The sequence below is a fragment of the Sprattus sprattus genome (genome assembly GCF_963457725.1).
Source record: "Sprattus sprattus genome assembly, chromosome: 10".
In the NCBI taxonomy this organism is placed as follows: domain Eukaryota; kingdom Metazoa; phylum Chordata; class Actinopteri; order Clupeiformes; family Clupeidae; genus Sprattus; species Sprattus sprattus.
This window is the reverse complement of record NC_137908.1, coordinates 7,073,895-7,093,894: the sequence shown is the minus strand read 5'-3', so window position 1 is coordinate 7,093,894 and position 20,000 is coordinate 7,073,895. Positions and strand designations below refer to the sequence as shown.

Sequence of the window (20,000 nt, the reverse complement as noted above, 5' to 3'; positions counted from 1 at the left end):
TCACACCCAACACAGACACATTGGGATGGTGTATGTTACTCCCTGTTCTGTCAGACTGTGCACCGTTTTGGATTGAGTTGAGCTGTCAATTAGAAGAACATTATTAGCGGTGTGCATTGTTAGCAGTGTGCATTATTAGCAGAGTGCATTCTTCCTGGGAGGACCTGCTGGTGTAGAAGTCCAATCCAGGGTAGTTGGTCATCGGAGGGAAAGTTAAAAGGAACATTTTGGGCCTAATTTGTAAGGCAGTGAGCTCCGCGTTAGGGGCAATTACTTCATGATATTGTTCTAAGGGAGGTGCCCTTCGGATGGATGCACACATAGGATAGCTGGTATAGAACAAAGCCTGTAGGGACTGGCCAAACGGAACGGTCATTTCTGTCGTTGAATTTGTCTCTTCTGAGCCAGTCATATCACAGGGATTTCTGATCATTTTTATATTTATTTAATTTTCATTTTTTTATGTGCTGTGATGACAAGCATACTTATAGCTTGTTTGATTCAGGTTCATCGCACCCGGCATATTTTATGTCAACTGTTCAATAACTATTCCTAGAGGAATCCTTTTAAGGGGGGAGGTGTTACACCCCTCTGCACCCCCACTGGCCTTGCAGTGGCAGTGCAGTCGCTTTTATAGGTGGCTAGTGCTCACCATGGTTTTTCTTTTGTGCTTTGCTTTTACAGTCCCTTGAAGTCAATGTATACATTGATTGAAATAAAACCTTGTTTTTGTAATCTTTGTGGTCTGGTCGGTCTCCACTTTGTGTGGCAGCCCTTGAGCCAAGTTGTAACACCTTGTGATCAAAATGGCTTTACTCGATGGCCGCCTTTGTTGCACTTAAGTACCCGAGGTGTGTGTCTTTTGAACTATGGCCGATAAACTGAGGGAATAGAACAGATGATCTAAATATTTTGGATGCCCAATACTGGGTTGCATTGTGCAGTGCAGTAGTCTTAGATAGAGATATCTGTGTGTGTGTGTGTCTCTCTGTGTGTGTGTGTGTGTGTGTGTGTGTGTCTTTGCGCGCAGTGACCTACTCACCGATGAGTCAGCTTGTCCCTGGTTGTGGAGCGATGGCTATAGGGCTCAGAGATGTTTTATCCACTCTGACTCACTGCAGTTTTCCAGGAAGTGAAACAAACCTACCACCTTCCACCACTAGCGCTGCAGCTGCTGCTGGACATTGATGCTAGTGGCTCGCCCTTTCCCCCGCCTCACCCCTCATCTTCCCTCCCCTGACCTGCTCTTTCACCCTTCACCAGCAGGTGGAGCTGCAGGCTTCACATGAACATGGGTGCTTGTCAGTAGTCACTCTCATGTATGCTGTGTAAAGTGAGTTTATAAAGAGAGTGTGGTCAGTTTGTCAGTGGGAGTTTCCTTACATCACAGTGTTGTAATGATGCATTAACACTAGGGGGCGCTACATTATAAGGGCTCTGTAGAGTGCTTTGTGACGATGCTTATTGTTAATGGTGCAATGTGAAGGTAGAACATCCTATTCAGCCTATTCTCTGTAGTGTTGAGCAGTGAGCTCATTGAGCTTGACACGATTCTTCCAGTTTAAATGAACAGATGAGACACAGATGAGTTTAACATTACCGCATCTGTCTCATATTGTGCGTACGAGCCGTGGTTTTTTGATTCTGCTTATTCATCTCAGGCACCGATTGGTCTGTATGTCTATGTGAAATGCACTGATTGGTCTGTATGTCTATGTGAAATGCACTGATTGGTCTGTATGTCTATGTGAAATGCACTGATTGGTCTGCATGTCTATGTGAAATGCACCGATTGGTCTGTATGTCTATGTGAAATGCACCGATTGGTCTGTATGTCTGTGAAATGCACTGATTGGTCTGTCTTTGTGAAATGCATGATGGGAAGCTGTTTGCATGAATGGAATTAACTCTAGAAAATGTACGCAGATGAGCAGCAAATGAGTGCCCTTGTGTGATGCAATTCATGCCCCAGATGTTAAGATGCTGAGCATGAAGTTACAAATGTATTTGTGCATTGATGTGTGTGTTTGTGTGTCTGTTGTGGGTATGTGCACATGTATGTGTGTGTATGCGTGTTTGCTTGGCATTGTTGGCTTTGTGTGTCTGTTGTGTATATGTGTACATATATCTATGTGTGTTTGTTTGTCTGTGTAGGGTTGGTTTGTGTGTCTGTTGTGTGTAGGTGTGTATGTGTACATGTATTGTTTATTGTTTATTTATTGGTTTATTTGATAGGGACCATGCATATTCATGAACATTGTATATAAAACACCATGTAAATATGCCAGAGTTAGTAAAAATAACTACTTTCCATCTGCAGTCCCTAGGCAGGTGACATAGGACAAACATATAGACAGCCAGCAGTCAGAAAGCACTCATACACTATACTCTTAAGCACAAAATGGTGACGTACATATAAACAACAGATAAACAGAACAGAAATACATGATGACAAGGACATGATTAACAAAAAAACAGAACAGAAAAACATGATGTGTTTGCTGTGATACTAATTGGTTCCTGGGTTTCTCCTTCTCTTAAATACACATTAACATGCATGGAAAACACACATATGCACAGATGTGCTCTCTTCTGTGTGTGTAGCCTTTGCTCTGCATGCTCTTGTGTTGTGTTGCGGGCGTGTCTGTGTGTGTGTGTGTTTGTGTGTGTGCGTGTGTGCGTGTTCATGTGCCGTGCATGTGTATGTTCTTTTCTCTTTTACATCTCACGGAGCTATCTCCTTTCTTCCTCCCTCTTTGTCTCTCTCCCCCCCCCCCCCTCTCTGCTGGCCGCAGTGCGCGCTATGGAAGTCCTAAACGCCAGCTGCAGTTCTACAGGTACAGCTCTGCTTACTGCTCTCTTCTGTGTGTGTGTGTGTGTGTGTGTGTGTGTGTGTGTGTGTGTGTGTGTGTGTGTGTGTGTGTGTGTGCGTGCGTGTGAACCGAACCTAACCTACCATCAGATAACTCTGTAAAACTGTTACAAAAACCGGTAGGTGGAACCACAGTAAGCTCCGAAATGCCATGTGGTGTTTAACGCTGTACAACAAACGAATGAATAAGCAAAACCCAACACAAAGGCAGCACTATCTCTGTGCTTCTGCGTGGGTCAGCTTGAGAGATTCCTCACGCCTGCTATTGTCTTGTTGTCAGATGTTTTTTGCACCACATCTTATGCGAACACATTTCCAGTGCTTCATTGTTAGACCTGCTTGAATAATAACTCACCCAAAAAATAAACCAACAAACATACAAATGACTCAATTGAAGGCTAATACCTCCTCACTTTTGCATCGACACATGGCTGACTCGGAGTCAGCTCTTTGGAGCCCGCTCTGGTCCAGAGTCAGTCGCTAAAGGCCTATTTATGCTTCTGTGCAGAATCCGTGTACCCGTAGCCTGACGCGCACCTCCCCAGAAATGTAAACAAACGTCACGAAAACACAGACCACAAAACAAACTGTGATTGGTCTGCTTGCCTGACGAGTGTGTGTTGATAATGCAGATGACAAGAATGAACAACTTCACTCACCAAGGTGTCTATTTTGTTGGTGGTTAGCTTACTATTGTTGCTAATGTAAAGACAGTTGGCTGACGCCTCACAACTCACTTCAGACTCATTTTTTGTTTACAATAATGAGGTAATTTATATACAAATGCGGCCGTATGCAAAAAATGAAATGGTCACAAGCACACTGTTTCCCCACAATATTATCTTAGGAAACAATCCACACACTCACACACACACACACACACTAAAAGCACACACTGGCACACACACACACACACACACACACACACATGCTGTCCCTGCTTGTGGTCCATGGTCAGAGCTGATATCATATTTTCATGGCTGGATATAAATGTGTGTGTGGTGCTGATGGGCCAGGTAAAAGACCTGACTCTGCTGGGTGTCTGGCAGTAATGAGCTCTCTATTGAATTTGGATTTCTCTGCTTTCTCTGCACATTTGTCTCCTTTTAAGCTCAAAGCGCTGGTCAGTCCTGCGTCGGACCGCTGCCGAGATCATCTGAAATCGATCTGCTCACACACTCACAATCTCTCTTTCCGACACACACACACACACACACACACACACAAGGACACACTACTTTGGCTGACACGTTGAGGGGGTATCGGGAAAGGCAGCTCTGCTGTTTTCGACCATTCTCTTCAAGAGGTTGGCATGTTTGGTTTTCAGGATTAGTTTTCAGAACCTGCACTCTAACTGTTATGGTGGTGATCTCACCTTCCACCTGCCATAGCCTACTTCTTGTTTGTACTTTGTTGTATGTGGAAAGTCATGGACACGGTGAATGTACGTGTATATACGAATTTGTGTTGATTTACAAACACAAACCGTTGCACTATCAAGCACTCGGTCCTCCTTACCCTGATATACTTTTGGTCCATGTGCCACTCCTCATTGAAGTGTTATAAGGGAGTTACAGGTACACGGGCCCCAGCCTTAACGTGTAGCCTATGTGTATTATACTGACTGACTTGACATGGCTGCACCCTGTACTGGACTGGTTTTGCTGAGGCCTATACTGCACTGATGCATTTCTAGTGTAGTGTGTGAAACATGTGTGTGTCATTGCTAGTGTAGTGTGTGAACCATGTGTGTGTCATTGCTAGTGTAGTGTGTGACCCATGTGTGTGTCATTGCTAGTGTAGTGTGTGACCCATGTGTGTGTCATTGCTAGTGTAGTGTGTGGACCATGTGTGTGTCATTGCTAGTGTAGTGTGTGACCCATGTGTGTGTCATTGCTAGTGTAGTGTGTGACCCATGTGTGTGTCATTGCTAGTGTAGTGTGTGGACCATGTGTGTGTCATGTAGTTGAGATATCAGGAAATCCAACATGATCTAATACAAATAAACGTCTTTTTTGTATTTTAAATCTTGCCGTTAGAAACTGAGATTTGTATTTTTCTGGGACAGGCAAAGACATCACGTTCCTCTTCCTTGAACAGAACCACTTTTACTATGAGCCCTACAGCACAACACCCGAACCCACAAACCATTCAAAACATACTTTCATTGTAAGGTTTAATAATTCATCTTTATGAGTTCTTACGTATGGGACGGGTTAAGGTTACGGTTCACATTTTCATTTATTAATTGTGTGAAAGGATTTTTATCTCATCGCAAGACATTGTGTCAGTGGCTTTCAACCGCAGTGGCCTTTGACCTTCCAAATGATGTCTTGGAAGTTCCGGCACCGGCCTAATCGCTTCTGAGAAGAGAGCGGCCCCCTTGACTGCCACTCGGATTGGCTGTCCAGCAATGCGTTGCAGTGGTATTGACTGCAGACATACATATTTAATGTTTCTGAACTCCTGGTCCCCCGGGAGAGATGTGGCCCCGTGTTTGTGTGGTTTGAGATGTATCTGAAGGCTTCACTGAGGTGAAGATGGACTATGGAGACCAGAGCAGTGGTTCAGGTCCAGCCTGTGTGTGTGTGTGTGTGTGTGTGTGTGTGTGTGTGTGTGTAAAAGTGTGTGTGTGTTAACGGGCTCCTGATGATCATGCATGTGATGGAGCTTACATGAGGCTATGTCATGTGTAGGGGAACCTCTGTAATCATTATTTATTTTATTATTATTATTATTTTGTTTTAATTAATCAGACAGGATGGTGAAGGTAGACAGAAAATGAGCTAGAGAGATGGGGAGTGGGATCGGGAAATGACTGCGGGTCGGATTCGAACCTGGGTCCCCTGGGGGTTCAGACCCATACATGGTCGGGGATGCTGCTTGCACCACAGCTCCCCCCTCTCTGTCATCATTGGGGACTGAGTAGGAGGAGATGGCTTCTAGGCCACACTAGGGCTGTGTTTGACTCGTCTTAAAATACTGTCTTACCACCTTCCCTCTCTTAAACGAGAGCGTAATCCCAAACAGGTGTAGGCCTACTCATCGTGGCATAGGCTGAGTCAAAGGAGATGTCCATTATATTGTTAGGAACACGGTTAGTCATGAAATGTAATGCTGGTATGGTCAGTAATTGTTGCTTTAGTTCCTGAGAGGATGTGGTAGATCATAGATGTGTTGGATTGGATTTGGAGTTAAGTAACTGCTTCAGGCATTGGCAGTAATCTTCTCAGTGGTTGAGATATCTGTACACTTGATGTGCGTGTATGTGTGTGTGTTTGCTCGCCTGTGAATTGGAATGTGTACAGCATGTTTCTGTGTGTGTGTGTGTGTGTGTGTGTGTGTGTGTGTGTGTGTGTGTGTGTGTGTGTGTGTGTGTGTGTGTGTGTGTGTGTGTGTGTGTGTGTGTGTAAGAGAGAGAGAGAGAGATTGTGTATGGATCCATATATTCTCACATGGGTCTCATTACTGCCTGCAGCGCCTCTTAGTGTCCTTTCCTGTGGAACAACAATCAAAAGCTTTTAGTCTAAAAAGCTTCCATTAAATAATTTATGCCTGGTAGTATCTGCTGTGGTTTGCAATAAAAAAGAAGAAGAAGAAAAAAAAGGTTGAGGCCCTTGAACGACAAATGAATTTCCTCCATAGATTCCGATAGATTCCGATAGGGATGGGGTATAGACAGGAGCAGGGGAGGAGTTACAGGGATAGTCCTGAGAGTGTTTGTGTGTGTGGTGTTGGGATGGGGTTGGAGCACTTCCTCTGTGCACTAATTGGTTTAGACGCGTCGGTCAGAGTAAGACACTCCCAGTATGGGTGGAGGGGAGCGGGGCTGACTGCAGGACTGTCTCTATAAGACCACCAGGAAACCCTTGTTCATGAGCCGACCTCCAAGACCGCGGGTAAGTTTTCAACTACGCGGAAACTGCGTGTGTGTGTGAGAGAGCATTAGTGTGTGTGTGTGTTTGTGTGAGACAGAGAGCATTTGTGTGTGTGTGTGTGTGTGTGTGTGTGTGTGTGTGTGTGTGTGTGCGTGTGCGTGTGCAGGCATGTCCATGGGTGCAACATTTTCGCCTCAGTTGTTTGTGTTTTTTGCTTCGCTTGAATCCTGCATGGTGGTGACTGCCTGGTCCTCTACCCACCCCTTCCGCCTCCCATGCCTGGCTGGTCCTCAGTAGGTGTGTGGACCTCGCTGGTCCTCAGTAGGTGTGTTTACCTCGCCGGTCCTCAGTAGGTGTGTTTACCTCGCCGGTCCTCAGTAGGTGTGTGGACCTCGCCGGTCCTCAGTAGGTGTGTGGACCTCGCTGGTCCTCAGTAGGTGTGTGGACCCTGCTGGTTGGACCCTGGTGATGGAGGTTGCTGGTGCTTGTACTCAGTGAATCATTGGCCAGCCATAGTTTACTTAATTAGGCTAACTTTGCAATGAGGTCAATATCTGCAATGTAGAGGAAAATCTATCAGTTCTAGAGTTGTGTTTGAATGGCATCAACTGGAAATATGACCTAATCCTTGACTTGAATTTTTCCCGTTCCTTTGTCGAGGAAGTGAACAGTTCATGCACTTCAGTCTGTTTAGTGTGTGTGTGTGTGTGTGTGTTCAGCTTATCCAGCAGTTTCTATTTGATCTGATGCACTCAGGCAGTCGGGCAGTTTAGCTGAGTGGTGCTGAGGTTTCTCCTGTACCCTGTGGACCTTCGAAGGATCAATACAGGCATTGTGATGTAGCCGCTAACCCTTCAGTGTGATGGAGCCGCTAACCCTTCAGCCTCAGCAGTAGCGACGCAGCCTAGCGCTAATGCAGCGGCTTATCCGCGTGAGACAGATGAGCGCTGTCAGCTTAGGGTGATGCTGTGAGAGTAAATGCAGAGTAAAGGCAGATTGCTAAAGGACTGATGAGCATAGGGTGTGATGTGTGTGTGTGTGTGTGTGTGTGTGTGTGTGTGTGTGTTGGGGGGTGGCTGCTGAAGGCTTGATGAGCATAGGGTTTGATTTGATGTGTAGGATGCAGCAGCTAATTAGTATTAGCATGTACACTAAGTGGATAGTCATTAGATGAAATGTGAGCACAGCTAACGGCCAATTAGTGATACCATGCAGTTTGTCTCGTGGCTGTATGGGAGAATTTCCTTCTTGTCTGAGGATAGATTATAAAGCAAACAAGGAGGTTGGTGCTCATACAACACAGAGAAGAACTGATTGATTTAGTCTGCTAGCATTTGTTGTTGGGTGTATTTTGATTGCTTCGATGTTGCTTTCAGTTTAGGGAGGCTAGCTGAAAGAGGTTGGTCATATAGTATAGTCCTAATAAAAAAAGATTTAGATTTTTAAATTGGAGATTATTCATTATATTTGCCGGACAGGTTTCACATGGTTTGACTGTCTCCATCAATCCTTGAGGCACATACGCACTTGGTCTCACGAGTGCTTTCATGTCTTGCTTCAGACATCAGATCCACTGCTATGGTGCTCAGTGTAACTTAATATGGTGCATTTAAAGCATCTGATGGCACCTGTAGGTTTACTTGAAAATAATTTAGCCCCATTAGTTAGCACAGGCTTCCTGTTGGCTGAGTGGTAGTGCTCTCTCCAGACATTAAGTGAGGCGGTAGACTTTCGCGGTAGATTTTCCCAAAACATTTGTGCCAAAATAGGAACAGAGATGATAATTCCCCCCTAGTGTTGTGATTGTCAACTTTGTACCCACAAGTCATCATCAATATTTAGTCAGATACGGGTCTGGCTTATAAGAGTTACTGTATTAATGGAACGGTATGGGCACTGTTCAAACAAACATTCTGAAACAAACATGTTCCGGACTCCAAAGAACAATTAGTCACATCTGATATGAATCCATCATAGAAGCGGATAACTTTAAACTAATTAAATAACAGTTATATATTGAGACTGCATATTTGAAACATGCATCTGAAAAAAAGCAATCCTTAGTAGACAAACATCTATCTAGTTGGCATTGTTGTTAAACCTGTTTTTTTTTTTTTTTTTTACCAAGAAACACATTGTTCCCTGGTGTGGGCAAAAAATAAATGATCGAAGTAGTAGTCTGTCTGTTGTAGTCAATGCATGCTGTGTGTTCCAGTATTGTCCAGCAGGAGGCAGCAGAGGGCCTTGGCTGTTCTCTATGGTGTACCTATGTGTGTCAGCAGCAGTGGGGATGCCTGGAGTGGGCACCGTTCTGATTGAGCGCCAGCCAGGGCACCGCTCCGCCCTCCCCACCCCACACACACCTAAACTCTCAATGATCCCTTTTCTTTTTCTTCGCTTGCCTACCCAAGTTTCACCTGCTGTGTGTGTGTGTGTGTGTGTGTGTGTGTGTGTGTGTGTGTGTGTGTTGATCTGTGCATGGTTGGGTCCTTAATCCCCTCTGCTGTTGTTATGCAAAACGAGAAGAGACCTTGCATGCATAGCCTGTTTACTCCTCAGCTTATCCACACACACACACACACACACACATATACACCTTCTCCAAACCACACACAGACACACAGATACGCACCTTCTCTCAGCCACACACACACACACACACAGATACACACCTTCCCTCAGCCACACACACAAACACACACACACACACACACACACACAGATACACACCTTCCCCATCCATTCCCCACCTGTTGACTTGTTGCTCCTAAAAACCCACCCTCTCCCTCACCTGAGCACACCTGTGCGTCTGCAATTGGATCCCAGAAAGAGAGAGAGGAAGAGAGAGAGAGATGAAGAGAGCCCGAGGGTAGAGGTGAAGAGAGCAAGATATGCAAATGGATAGAGAAGAGGGGATGTAATAGAGCCAGGCTCTAATTACAGAAGTGCACAGCTCCCCACTACTGGGACAGTCTCTCTCTCTCTCTCTCTCTCTCTCTCCATCTCTTTCTTCCCCCTTTTTTCCTCCTCCTGCCCCTCCTCTCTCTATCTCTCTCCTCCATCCCTCCATCCTGAAGCAGGTGCTATTTAAGGCTCCTCCTGTGCCCCGCTGGCTCCCAGTTCCGTGCTGGCTGGCCCCAGATAGCCCTGCCTTGCCTGAGCCTGCCCTGCACCCGTGGCTGCGCCCGTGACTGAGCTGAGACAAGGGGGGAAAGGGGAGGTGCAAGAGGGAGGTGCAAGAGAGGGGGGGCGGGAGGTTGGGAAGGGTGGAGCAAACAGGCGGAGTGGGGGTATACATGAAAGAGAGAGAGAGAGAGAGAGAGAGGGGTGTGTTTCTGTGTGTGAGAGAGAGAGACGGTGGAAGGGAGAGGTGTGTTGACGGAGAGAGTTCCCGAGAAGTTTGTGTTTGTGTGTGTGCTAGAGAGCGTGACGGTGTGAGTCTGCGAGAGAGAGAGTGAGCGTGACGGTGTGAGTGTGCGTTAGAAAGTGGCGGTGGTGTGTTCGTTGTTGCGGTGATGTTCGCGGGCGGCTATGGGGGTTCGTCCCTCACGCGGCAGTCAATGGGCGGCCATCTCCCCTCCAACAAACTGCAGATCCCCAAAGGCATCCGCAAGAGTAGCAGCAGCGGCGACAGCAGCGGAGGAGGAGGAGGCGCAGACGCAGGAGGAGCCAAGATGCTGTCCATGTCCTACAGCGAGAGCATCCGCTCCGGCATCAGCCGCTACCACTCGGACCAGGGCCTCAACCAGCCCACCGCGGCCTCGCGCCAGCTCGACCAGGCTGAGCTCCAGAGGCTCCGCGAGCAGCGCCAGGCCGCCCAGGTCAAGAACATGGAGGACTTCCTCAAGATGAACTGCCTGGCACTGGAGGAGTGTGTGTCCTTCCAGACAGGCATGAAGTACAGGTAAGGGTGGCAGCAGCAGCATGAGTAACAGGAGACAACAGAGGGTCGAGAATAAGGGTGGCAGCATCAGCATCAGGTGGCAACAGAGGATGGAGAGTAAGGGTGGCATTAGCATAAGGAGGCAACAGAGGGTGGAGGGTAAGGGTGGCAGCATCAGCATCAGAAGGCAACATAGGGTGGAGGTTAAGGGTGGCATCATCAGCATAAGGAGGCAACAGAGAATGGAGGGTAAGCGTGGCATCATCAGCATCAGAAGGCACCATAGGGTGGAGGTTAAGCTGAGCATTCAGACCGCAGAATAGCAGGGCACTATAAACGCCTGGAGCAGGTGATGCTTCTGGTACCTGAGCTTTGACGCACAGGTGAGCCTAGAAAAAGGCGTGGGAACTTTCAGTAGCGACGTTCTGTATCGGTGAGAACAGCTGCACATAGGATGGCAACAATAGGGTATTTTTCCCATCTTTTTAAGTCCAATATTTTTTAAGGGGCCGAAAAATTATCAAAACTGATCCAGTTTTGAGTTACAATGCAATAACTGGCAACTGCAAAACAGCTCTACAGTGTAAATCTTTGGGACAAGTATCGGTGCCCAAAAAACGGCTGGTTTCCGCCACTGACAGGCTCATAGAGTGTCAAGTGTCTGCAGAGGAACGGAAGTAGAGAAAGCGAAACTATATAGGCCTATAGCGTGATGGCTGTCGTAGCATTCTACGTCTATAGCTATACCGGACCGGTTTCCTTCCTGTGTGTCCATAGTAAAATGTTTGACCCAAAACTATGGGAAAATAGGGCCCAGATAAAAAACAATATCACCTTTTAAAAGTTTTCCTTTCAAGCTTGGAGTATAAAATGAAATGAGAAACAAAACACCTTTGTGGCTTTATGGATGGGTTGACGTGTGGCTGGAGGAGTGCATGACATCAATGTAGCTGTTTGGTTAGTACAAGTGTTTATGTAGTCTTTTTCAAGTTGGTATTTAGTGTGACTGAAGGCATCCTTTCCAACCAGGCAGCTGAGATGTTGTAAGTGCTATGGAGGGTGAAGAGAGAGATGGACCAGGTTTACGTGGAGGATGTGCAGTAGTTTACCTCATGTGAGTAGGATCAGGTCTGACCCTACATGATTGCATTAATTCGTTTTTTTTTTTTTTCACTTAATGTTTGGTCTTAGCTGTATTTGTCAATAAAAAAGCTGTTTGTGCCACACTTTGTGCAGAAGTGTGTCACAGTGTCCACACATTGAACTGGCGCTCGGGTGGACTGAGCTATCTCAGGAACAACAACCTCACTGCTGCTTGAACCAGCACAGGTGCACTCACAGGTGTGAACTACTTGCCGTGTGTATTTGTGTGCCTGCGCGCCCGCGTGTGTGTGTGTGTGTGTATCTGCCATCTCAGCTGGCCAAATGTGAGTTCAGCCGTCATGGTGAACTGGTCCAGAACTGAAACACATCTGTCTCTCTTGGGGCGGCAAAGGAGTGTCAGAGCTTTTCCATAGGTTGGTGTTGTTAAACACATCTCCCTGCACTTTGTAGAAGTTGTACCATCATAGTATAAATTGTAGTTGTAGTATAGAACCATCATAGTATAAATTGTAGTTGTAGTACCATCATAGTATAAATTGTAGTTGAAGTGTAGTACCACCATGGTAGAAGTTGTAGTTGAAGAATAGTACCATTATAGTAGAAGTTGTGGTTGTAGTTGTAGTATAGTACCATTATAGTAGAAGTTGCAGTTGTAGTACCATCATAGTAGAAGTTGAAGTTGTAGTACCACCATAGTAGAAGTTGTAGTTGTAGTACCATCATAGTAGAGGTTGTAGTTGTAGTACCATCATAGTAGAAGTTGTAGTTGTAGTACCATCATAGTAGAAGTTGTAGTTGAAGAATAGTACTATTATAGTAGAAGTTGTAGTTGTAGTACCATCATAGTAGAAGTTGTAGTTGTAGTACCACCATAGTAGAAGTTGCAGTATAGTATAGTACCATCATGGTAGAAGCCTGCAGCTCTGCCCCAGTAAAAGACTCTGCATGCAAGTGTGCTGCTTCCCCCTAGTCGCTCGTCCGGCTGCTCTGAAGCCACACTAGCAGCCCTCTGGTTTATTTTCATCATCTAGGTCGCGGGCAGCATGCGTTCGCATCCAACAATACGGAAGGGCAGATCTGTCTCCCAGGCAAACTATAAGGAGTTGGGCTTGCCGGTGTGGGGAACAGTTCAACTGATTCTCAAAACAGTGTCACCCAACCCTGCCCACAAGCCCTCATCTCGCACACTTGTTGACTTTGTTGTTGTCTTTCTGGTTACCTATAGTGGACCCTGAACAGGGGCAGATCCGCTCGATCCAGATTGTTCCCATATTCAGCCGTTCTGTAGGAACATCTATTGCCCCATCCCAAGTGGAAGCAGTGCAGTTCTTTGTAAGCATGGTGATGCTGCTGCTGTTTCTTTAGTCGTGTCTTTAGGTTGCCCCTACTCTGGGCCTACTCTGGGCCTACTCTGGGCCTGAACTGGGCCTACTCTGGACCTACTCTGGGCCTGAACTGGGCCTGAACTGGGCCTACTCTGGGCCTACTCTGGGCCTGAACTGGGCCTACTCTGGGCCGACTCTGGGCCGACTCTGGGCCTACTCTGGGCCTACTCTGGGCCTGTATTAAGTGTAAACAACTAACTCTTATAGCGACTAGTAGTAGCCCTGGCCTCTTTCTGTTGATTGGAGCAGACTAGCGTGTTAGATCATGTGTCACCATCTCTACAGTGGTACAAGAGGTAGAGAAGTAATTCAGTAATCAGAAGGTTGCTAGTTCGATTCCCTGTCGAAGCGTCCTTGAGCAAGACACTGAACCCCTAATTGCTCCTGATGTGCACTGTGCCATCAGTGTAAAATGTAAAAAAAAAAATGTGTATACATCGCTCTGGATAAAAGCGTCTGCTAAATGACTAAATGTACCCATCTCTACAGTGTTTGTACGCAGTGAGGTGACTGAGTTTTTCGCGTGGCTAGTTGAACGCTATCGCTGAAGGTTTCTCTTAGCCCTAACCCGCGTGTCCATTAAGGTCTGTCTCAGTCGGCCGGCCCCTGCTCCGCTATGCGTAGAAATGAGGCATTGTGTGCCGCGATGCGCTGGCATGGCCTGACTGCTGTTGTTTTGACCGCTGCTCCCCGCTGGCAGGTGTTGGATGACGGACGCTGCGGTTCGTCACTGTGCTGTGCGTCTCCGGTAGTGCGGCTCAGGCAGCCAGTCGACTGTGGAGATCATGGTCAATACACAGGTGGGCTGGAGATCGCCTTACAGAGGGGGTATGGGATTCGTCTGCTCAACCGCCCGTGTGCACGCACGTGTGTGTGTGTTTGTGTGTGTACCTGCGTGCTCCATGTGGAAGGTTCACCTGGTCATGTATCTGAATTTGAGTGTGATGGAGGATCTTGTTTATCCTCATTAAGGCAACCCAAGGACCAGTCAGACACGTGCTTTATGCTCCTCGGCCCAGCGAACCTTGGCTGACCAGCTGTCCATGAAAGAGGAGCCACCGCATCTGCAGTAACGTTAGCATTAGCGCGCACTCAGCCTAAAGGGCTGGAAAATTAGCCATACATTTTGAGATACTGATACATTTTTAACATTAATAATTATTTGATATAAGTGATTTACTAGTGATATAGAAGAATTAATAGTTATTCTTAATGTTCAAGGCAACATTCATTTGTCAATGGTTTCCAGGTAGTTTTCTTGTCCTGGGTTGGAGACAGTACTGTAAGAACAGCTTTTACCATCCAATGTTTCCCTATGTTTTGTCCCAAATGCATCATTAAGCGTGCTAGCGACCATTAATCAGTGACTGTGCTGTTGATGTTTGTGTGGTAGTAGTGTCCGTTGGTTGGCTCACAAGATTTAGTCAAACATTCTGCAAGTAATTAGCGTGTTTGACATTTGTTGCTGTCCGGGTAGCTGATTTATGTTCATAGTAAATCTCTCTCAAGTATCATAACGTCGGTGTGGGATTTCTCCCCGAAACACGAACTGCGGTGCCTTCGCAGGTACCATGCGGGCTCAGCTGACTCTAATTGACTGCCGTATCGCGATCGGTCCGCCGTTACACTGTAATGAAAGCTGCAAATCAGGTCAAGGACGGGCACGCACTTCCGATCGCCCTCATCATTATTTCAGGATATCAGGAGAGAGCGCCCTGTGTGTGTGTGTGTGTGTGTGTTTCTGTCTTCCGGCCTCCCGTGAATGAAGAATAGTGCCGCCGTCAAATATAGCCGCACAGGTAACTCTACCGGCCGCTCGTAACCTTCTTTTGGCAATGGCAGTGTAGCTTGGTTCTGTGATTGCCATGTAACGAGGCACACAGCTCCAGACTCTCCACTTTAGGACTCTCTGGAAGGTCTACAGGACATCCTGACTCCGCACTAGTGGCCTCTACAATTTGTGCACAATTATAAGGCAAGTTGTATTTTTGAGAAATCATTGTACCATTGAACAACAAGAGTGCTCTCGGCCAATCCAAAATGTCAATTAACTTCAAACCTGAATATTTAAGAAAGTAAAAGTGAGGTTTTGGCTTTCTTAGGAGAATATCTATATGTGCTCAATTATTGGGCAACTTTTAGTGTGCACAATTATTATGCAACTAAATGAAAAACGTAAAATGTCCCATCTAACTTAAACAAACAACTCAAAATTGACTCCCTTCACTACACAATGCAATAATCGATGCAGCTTGCATTTCAACACAAAATAGATGTGTAAAATAAAAAAAATTGATTGATTGAATATGAACTTTTCTGAATTGTTCTAGACAGAACCGAGAGAAAGTTGATTTTTTTCCCCCCACCCCGGGCTCACCTTGATATTGGGTGTTGATCTCCTTAGGCCACACCCTCCCTCATTACACAGATACACATCACCTGATATGTTTAAATCCAATAAGCATTCAAGTTTATACTTGAATGTAGAAAATATGCATAAAAAAGATGATATGGTCAAAATACTCACTTTGCTAATAATTGTGCACACAGTGTAGATGTAGGCTCTGGGTGTAGTTCAAGGTAAGAGACCAAGCTCATCTGTCTTAACCTGGGTCTGCACGTTACCAGATCAAGATAAAGGGCGATACCGGATGACTAAAAAGGCGATGGAGGAACACCCGCTAAGATTGGGGAGGATTGTGTTTCTTTTGAATTAAAGGGTGCAGGTCCCTCCAGACAGTTTTTTCAGCCACCAGATCTTACGTCATTGGGGATACCAAATACGTATTGCTTTGTGTGCTCCGATTCGGCTGAACCAGTCAGTAATGAGGATGAAAACCAGACGCCGAAAAAAAATGTGGAAAAGAGAATTTCTTTCTAATGTTCTTTTCCAACGATGAATAATTACTGGAGCTGATGTATGTTGTTGCAGTGGAAAGTTCTTCAGGTGCTGGTGTCGGCACGTATCTCTAGATCTCAAGTGCCTACTGTATAGCGTAAACACACACACACACAAACACACACACACACACACACACAGCCCTTGGCATGGCTCCAGGCTCGTCTCACAGGAGTGGAGCACTCTCCCTTAATTAAACGTGTGCCACCGCAGGCTAGGGCTCACCTGGCAGTGGCCTGACCGCCTGCCTTCTGTAGGGGTGTGTGTCTGTGGTCACAAGACCGCCATTTTCCACGTCCATTCAGAAGAGCCCCCACACATAAGTCACCCTTTAAGAATACATTCACATAAACGATTCAAATCAGTCAATAATCAATCTATGATGAATGGTCTATAGTCAATATTACAATCTAGCAGATCTGATCCAATCCACAGCATGTGTCCAACATGCATCATAATTGAGACACTTGGAATTGGCCGCAGGTAACCATAGATATCAAATGTATCTGAATGGAGCGGATCTGGCATGGGATCTAGGTAGCTGTCTCCGTGGTGTCTCCCTCCAGTTCTAGCAAGATGGTTGTTAGTGCCTGTATCATACACTGGCGAAGCATATAAAAGTGAAGCAACAAGTACAACATTGACATTAGTCATTGCTGTCCATTTACAGCCTCTAAACTCATCCCGTTATTGTAGCTTGATCGGTGACTAAAAGTCTTTTTGGTTGCCAGACAATCTTTTATGGAAGACTGAGGCAGCAGATGTTCAGGTGGAGTTTTAGAGCTGCTTTTAGTACCTTTAGCTAGTAACATTGGTTTCCTGTTTGTGTCACTGAAATTAAATGGTGGCTGTTTGATTGGCTGTGGGATAAGTGCTCTATGAGTAGCAAAGCACTATATGAATGCAGTCCATTTCCATTACCACCTAGACTTAATGCCAGCTGTATGGCATAATGTATGTGTCTAATGTATGTAGTCCTAGCCATGGTGGAGGAGTGGAGTCTGGTGCTGATGGGGACAGGCCCTCTGACATCACTCTACATCCCCCCCCCCCCCCCCCCCGTCCCCGTCCCCGTCCCCATCTTATTGATTTGATGTGTGCTTCCGATCACTGAGTGGTAATGACCATGGGGCCTGACCCCACCCTGTCTAAGACGTCTCTGATGGATTAGCTCTCTAATTATACTCATTTAATATTCAGGAGACTGAAGTCTAGTGTGGCTCTGGGGTGGTTGTTGTGCCACTGTCTACCACAAGGTGGCGCCAAAGTCTTACGAATACTGAAGTCTATTTTAGTGGAGTTGTTTCACCGCTGTAAGGCAAGTAAGCCACTAAGCCATTGTGTGTTCGCTCGCAGCACTTATCTCTGCTGTCAGACTTCAAAGTTCGCCTTGTATTACAGAATTAATCTCGATTAGCAGTTCTGAACAACAATTAATACCTAATTTTAAAATAAGAAGAAAATGTGGTTACCAAGTAAAAACTACACCCATTGAGTTCTGAAAAAACAATTAGTAGATCACACGATAGGTTCTTTTTCACGTAACACCAAAGAATCCATGAAGAACCCAGGTATGAATATGTTGGCACAGACTCATTTCAGTTTTTTTCCCTGTATTTTCTGATTAGTAAATCTTTATTTCCTACCCAAGATTCGCATATGTATTAACCTCCCACTCAAGATGTGAACAAGATTGACCATTTTTGCATTCTGGCCTTTTAACACTTTCTCACCACTAGGAGGCAGTAGAGTGCCAACAGTAAAGTTGCATAATGGAAACCTGCCTTCCTACACACACACACACATGCGTGCGTGCACTCACATACAGACACGCGACACCGTGATTGAAGCTAGCTTAAAGCCATCATAAGTTTTTCTCTCTAATTTGTGTGTGTGTGTGTGTGTGTGTGTTTGTGTGTGTATGCCTTAGTACTGTACTTGCTTCAGTGCTTGCCTGCGTGCTGGTCAACACTGGGCTGCTGGCCATGCCGGTGTCTTCCGGAGCAGCCTTGAGTGGAAAGACAGGCCTGTCAGGTCTCCTTCTGTCAATCACATAGACTCGCATATATACACACACACACAACACACACACACACACACACACACACACACACACACACACACACACACACACACAACACACATACAAACAATCACACACACACACACACACACACACACAATCACACACACACACACACAATCACACACACACACACACACATACAAACAATCACACAGCCGCCAGCAGCATCACGGCCTACACATCACTCATTGGAGGAGTCACCAGCCTGACTTATACACACACACACACAACATATACATACACACACACCCTCACGTTATTGCATCATATACATAAATGCATCTGTTGTCTCTTACAGACACGCTCACACCATATCCCCTCATGAATACTCTCTGTTTCACACATACACACTCACACACTTGCATACTTGCACACACTCACTCACAAACTATGTTGCGGTTTCTTTGGCAACTAGTTTTTACTGTGCATGCCGTCCTTGCTTCTTGCACACCAGCCTGCTTTTTAATGAGCTCATCCATCCCGAGTGACGTGTCTTTTTTTCCCCCCCATACTCACATCGCACATCACCTCCTAAACATCTGTTCCGCCCAGCCAGAGTGATAAAGCACATCCCCGGATGATGCATGGCTGGGTTAACTCAATGGCACAGACGTCTAAAGGTAGTGTTCCCGCTATCCTTGACGTTGTAAGGTAGTGTTCCCGCTATCCTGGACATTTAAAGGTAGTGTTCCCACTATCCTTGACGTTGAAAGGTAGTGTTCCCGCTATCCTTGACGTTGAAAGGTAGTGTTCCCGCTATCCTGGACATTTAAAGGTAGTGTTCCCGCTATCCTGGACATTTAAAGGTAGTGTTCCCACTGTCCTGGGAAAAGCTGTTGATATTTGGGCTCAACAGCCAAACAGGTTATACCCCTCCCTGTTACACGTGCTCCTGAAGCAACATGCTGATTGGCTGGAATTGTTGATTGCTCGATCCGAGGCCATTGTGTTTGTTTCCCATTTACAGGTCCAGAACTGTGGGAAGACTAAAGTCTTTTTGAGCACACACACACACACACACACCCACACACACACACAACAGTTCATAAGACTTTATAAGATAAGGGGAGCAATTTGATAATTTGACCAAGAATGCACTGGTCTAGAATCCCAAACTGCTCCTTAAACCATGTGGCCGTGACGGACAGACAGACGGATGCTGTGTGACGCGGCCGATGCGGTGGAAACTGCTTTAGCGCTCCCAGAGCTGAGTGGATTGGATAGCGAGGCTCGCTGTGGCGGCGGGGTTTTCCCCTCTGTAAGCCCATTAACAGAGTTCCTAACTTCTTTCTCCTCTGCGTCGCCGCGGCAGCCATGCGGCTAACTAGCTAATAATTCACAAAGTTTCACGGAGAGACGAGGATTGTTAACTCTCAAAGGGCGATTCGGTGTGGGCCGTTTAGGCTGATTCTAATTAAATTAGCGTGTTCATTTTTCGGCCGATTAGGAAGGCAAACTTTCTCACTTCCTTTCTTTTGTATCTCTCCGTCTGTCTGTCTTTCTCCATCTCTCTCTCTCTCCTTAATTCTTCCTTTCTTTCTCGCTCAGATTGAGGAGGTAGACTGTTCTTCTGCTCTACTTGCTCTTGTGAACAATCCTCTCCCCATCTCTCCATCTCCCTCCCCTCTGTGTGTCTGTGGCAGTAATGGGCATTAGGCCTCTGGGGGTGGGAGGCTGGATCCAGTGTGGCAGCGTGCTCGTCAGACGTGGCCTTGCGTAACCCAACTCAACTCAAATGGGCTTCCACACTCCTCCTCTCCCCTCCCCTCCTCTCCTCTCCTCTCCTCTCCTCTCCTCTCCTCTCCCCTCCCCTCCCCTCCTCTCCTCTCCTCTCCTCTCCTCTCCTCTCCTCTCCTCTCCTCTCCTCTCCTCTCCCCTCCTCTCTATCCTCTC

The 20,000-nt window shown here is 46.2% G+C and overlaps 1 protein-coding gene across 3 annotated transcripts in view; it reads left to right on the top strand.

The window, feature by feature from the left end:
• Positions 1–20,000, top strand: part of kcnab2a (potassium voltage-gated channel subfamily A regulatory beta subunit 2a) — a gene marked incomplete at its 5' end in the record, with an annotated part of 137,838 nt that overhangs the window by 44,928 nt on the left and 72,910 nt on the right. The window contains one exon of one of the 3 annotated variants that reach the window (XM_080845717.1): positions 2,796–2,837. The exons of 1 other annotated variant lie outside the window; for it this stretch is intronic. In XM_080845717.1, coding sequence (XP_080701843.1) covers positions 2,796–2,837 — 42 coding nt within the window. Of the gene's footprint in view, positions 1–2,795; positions 2,838–10,265; positions 10,655–20,000 lie in introns of those variants that run through there. One more of the 3 variants, XM_080845715.1, reaches the window with a different exon arrangement.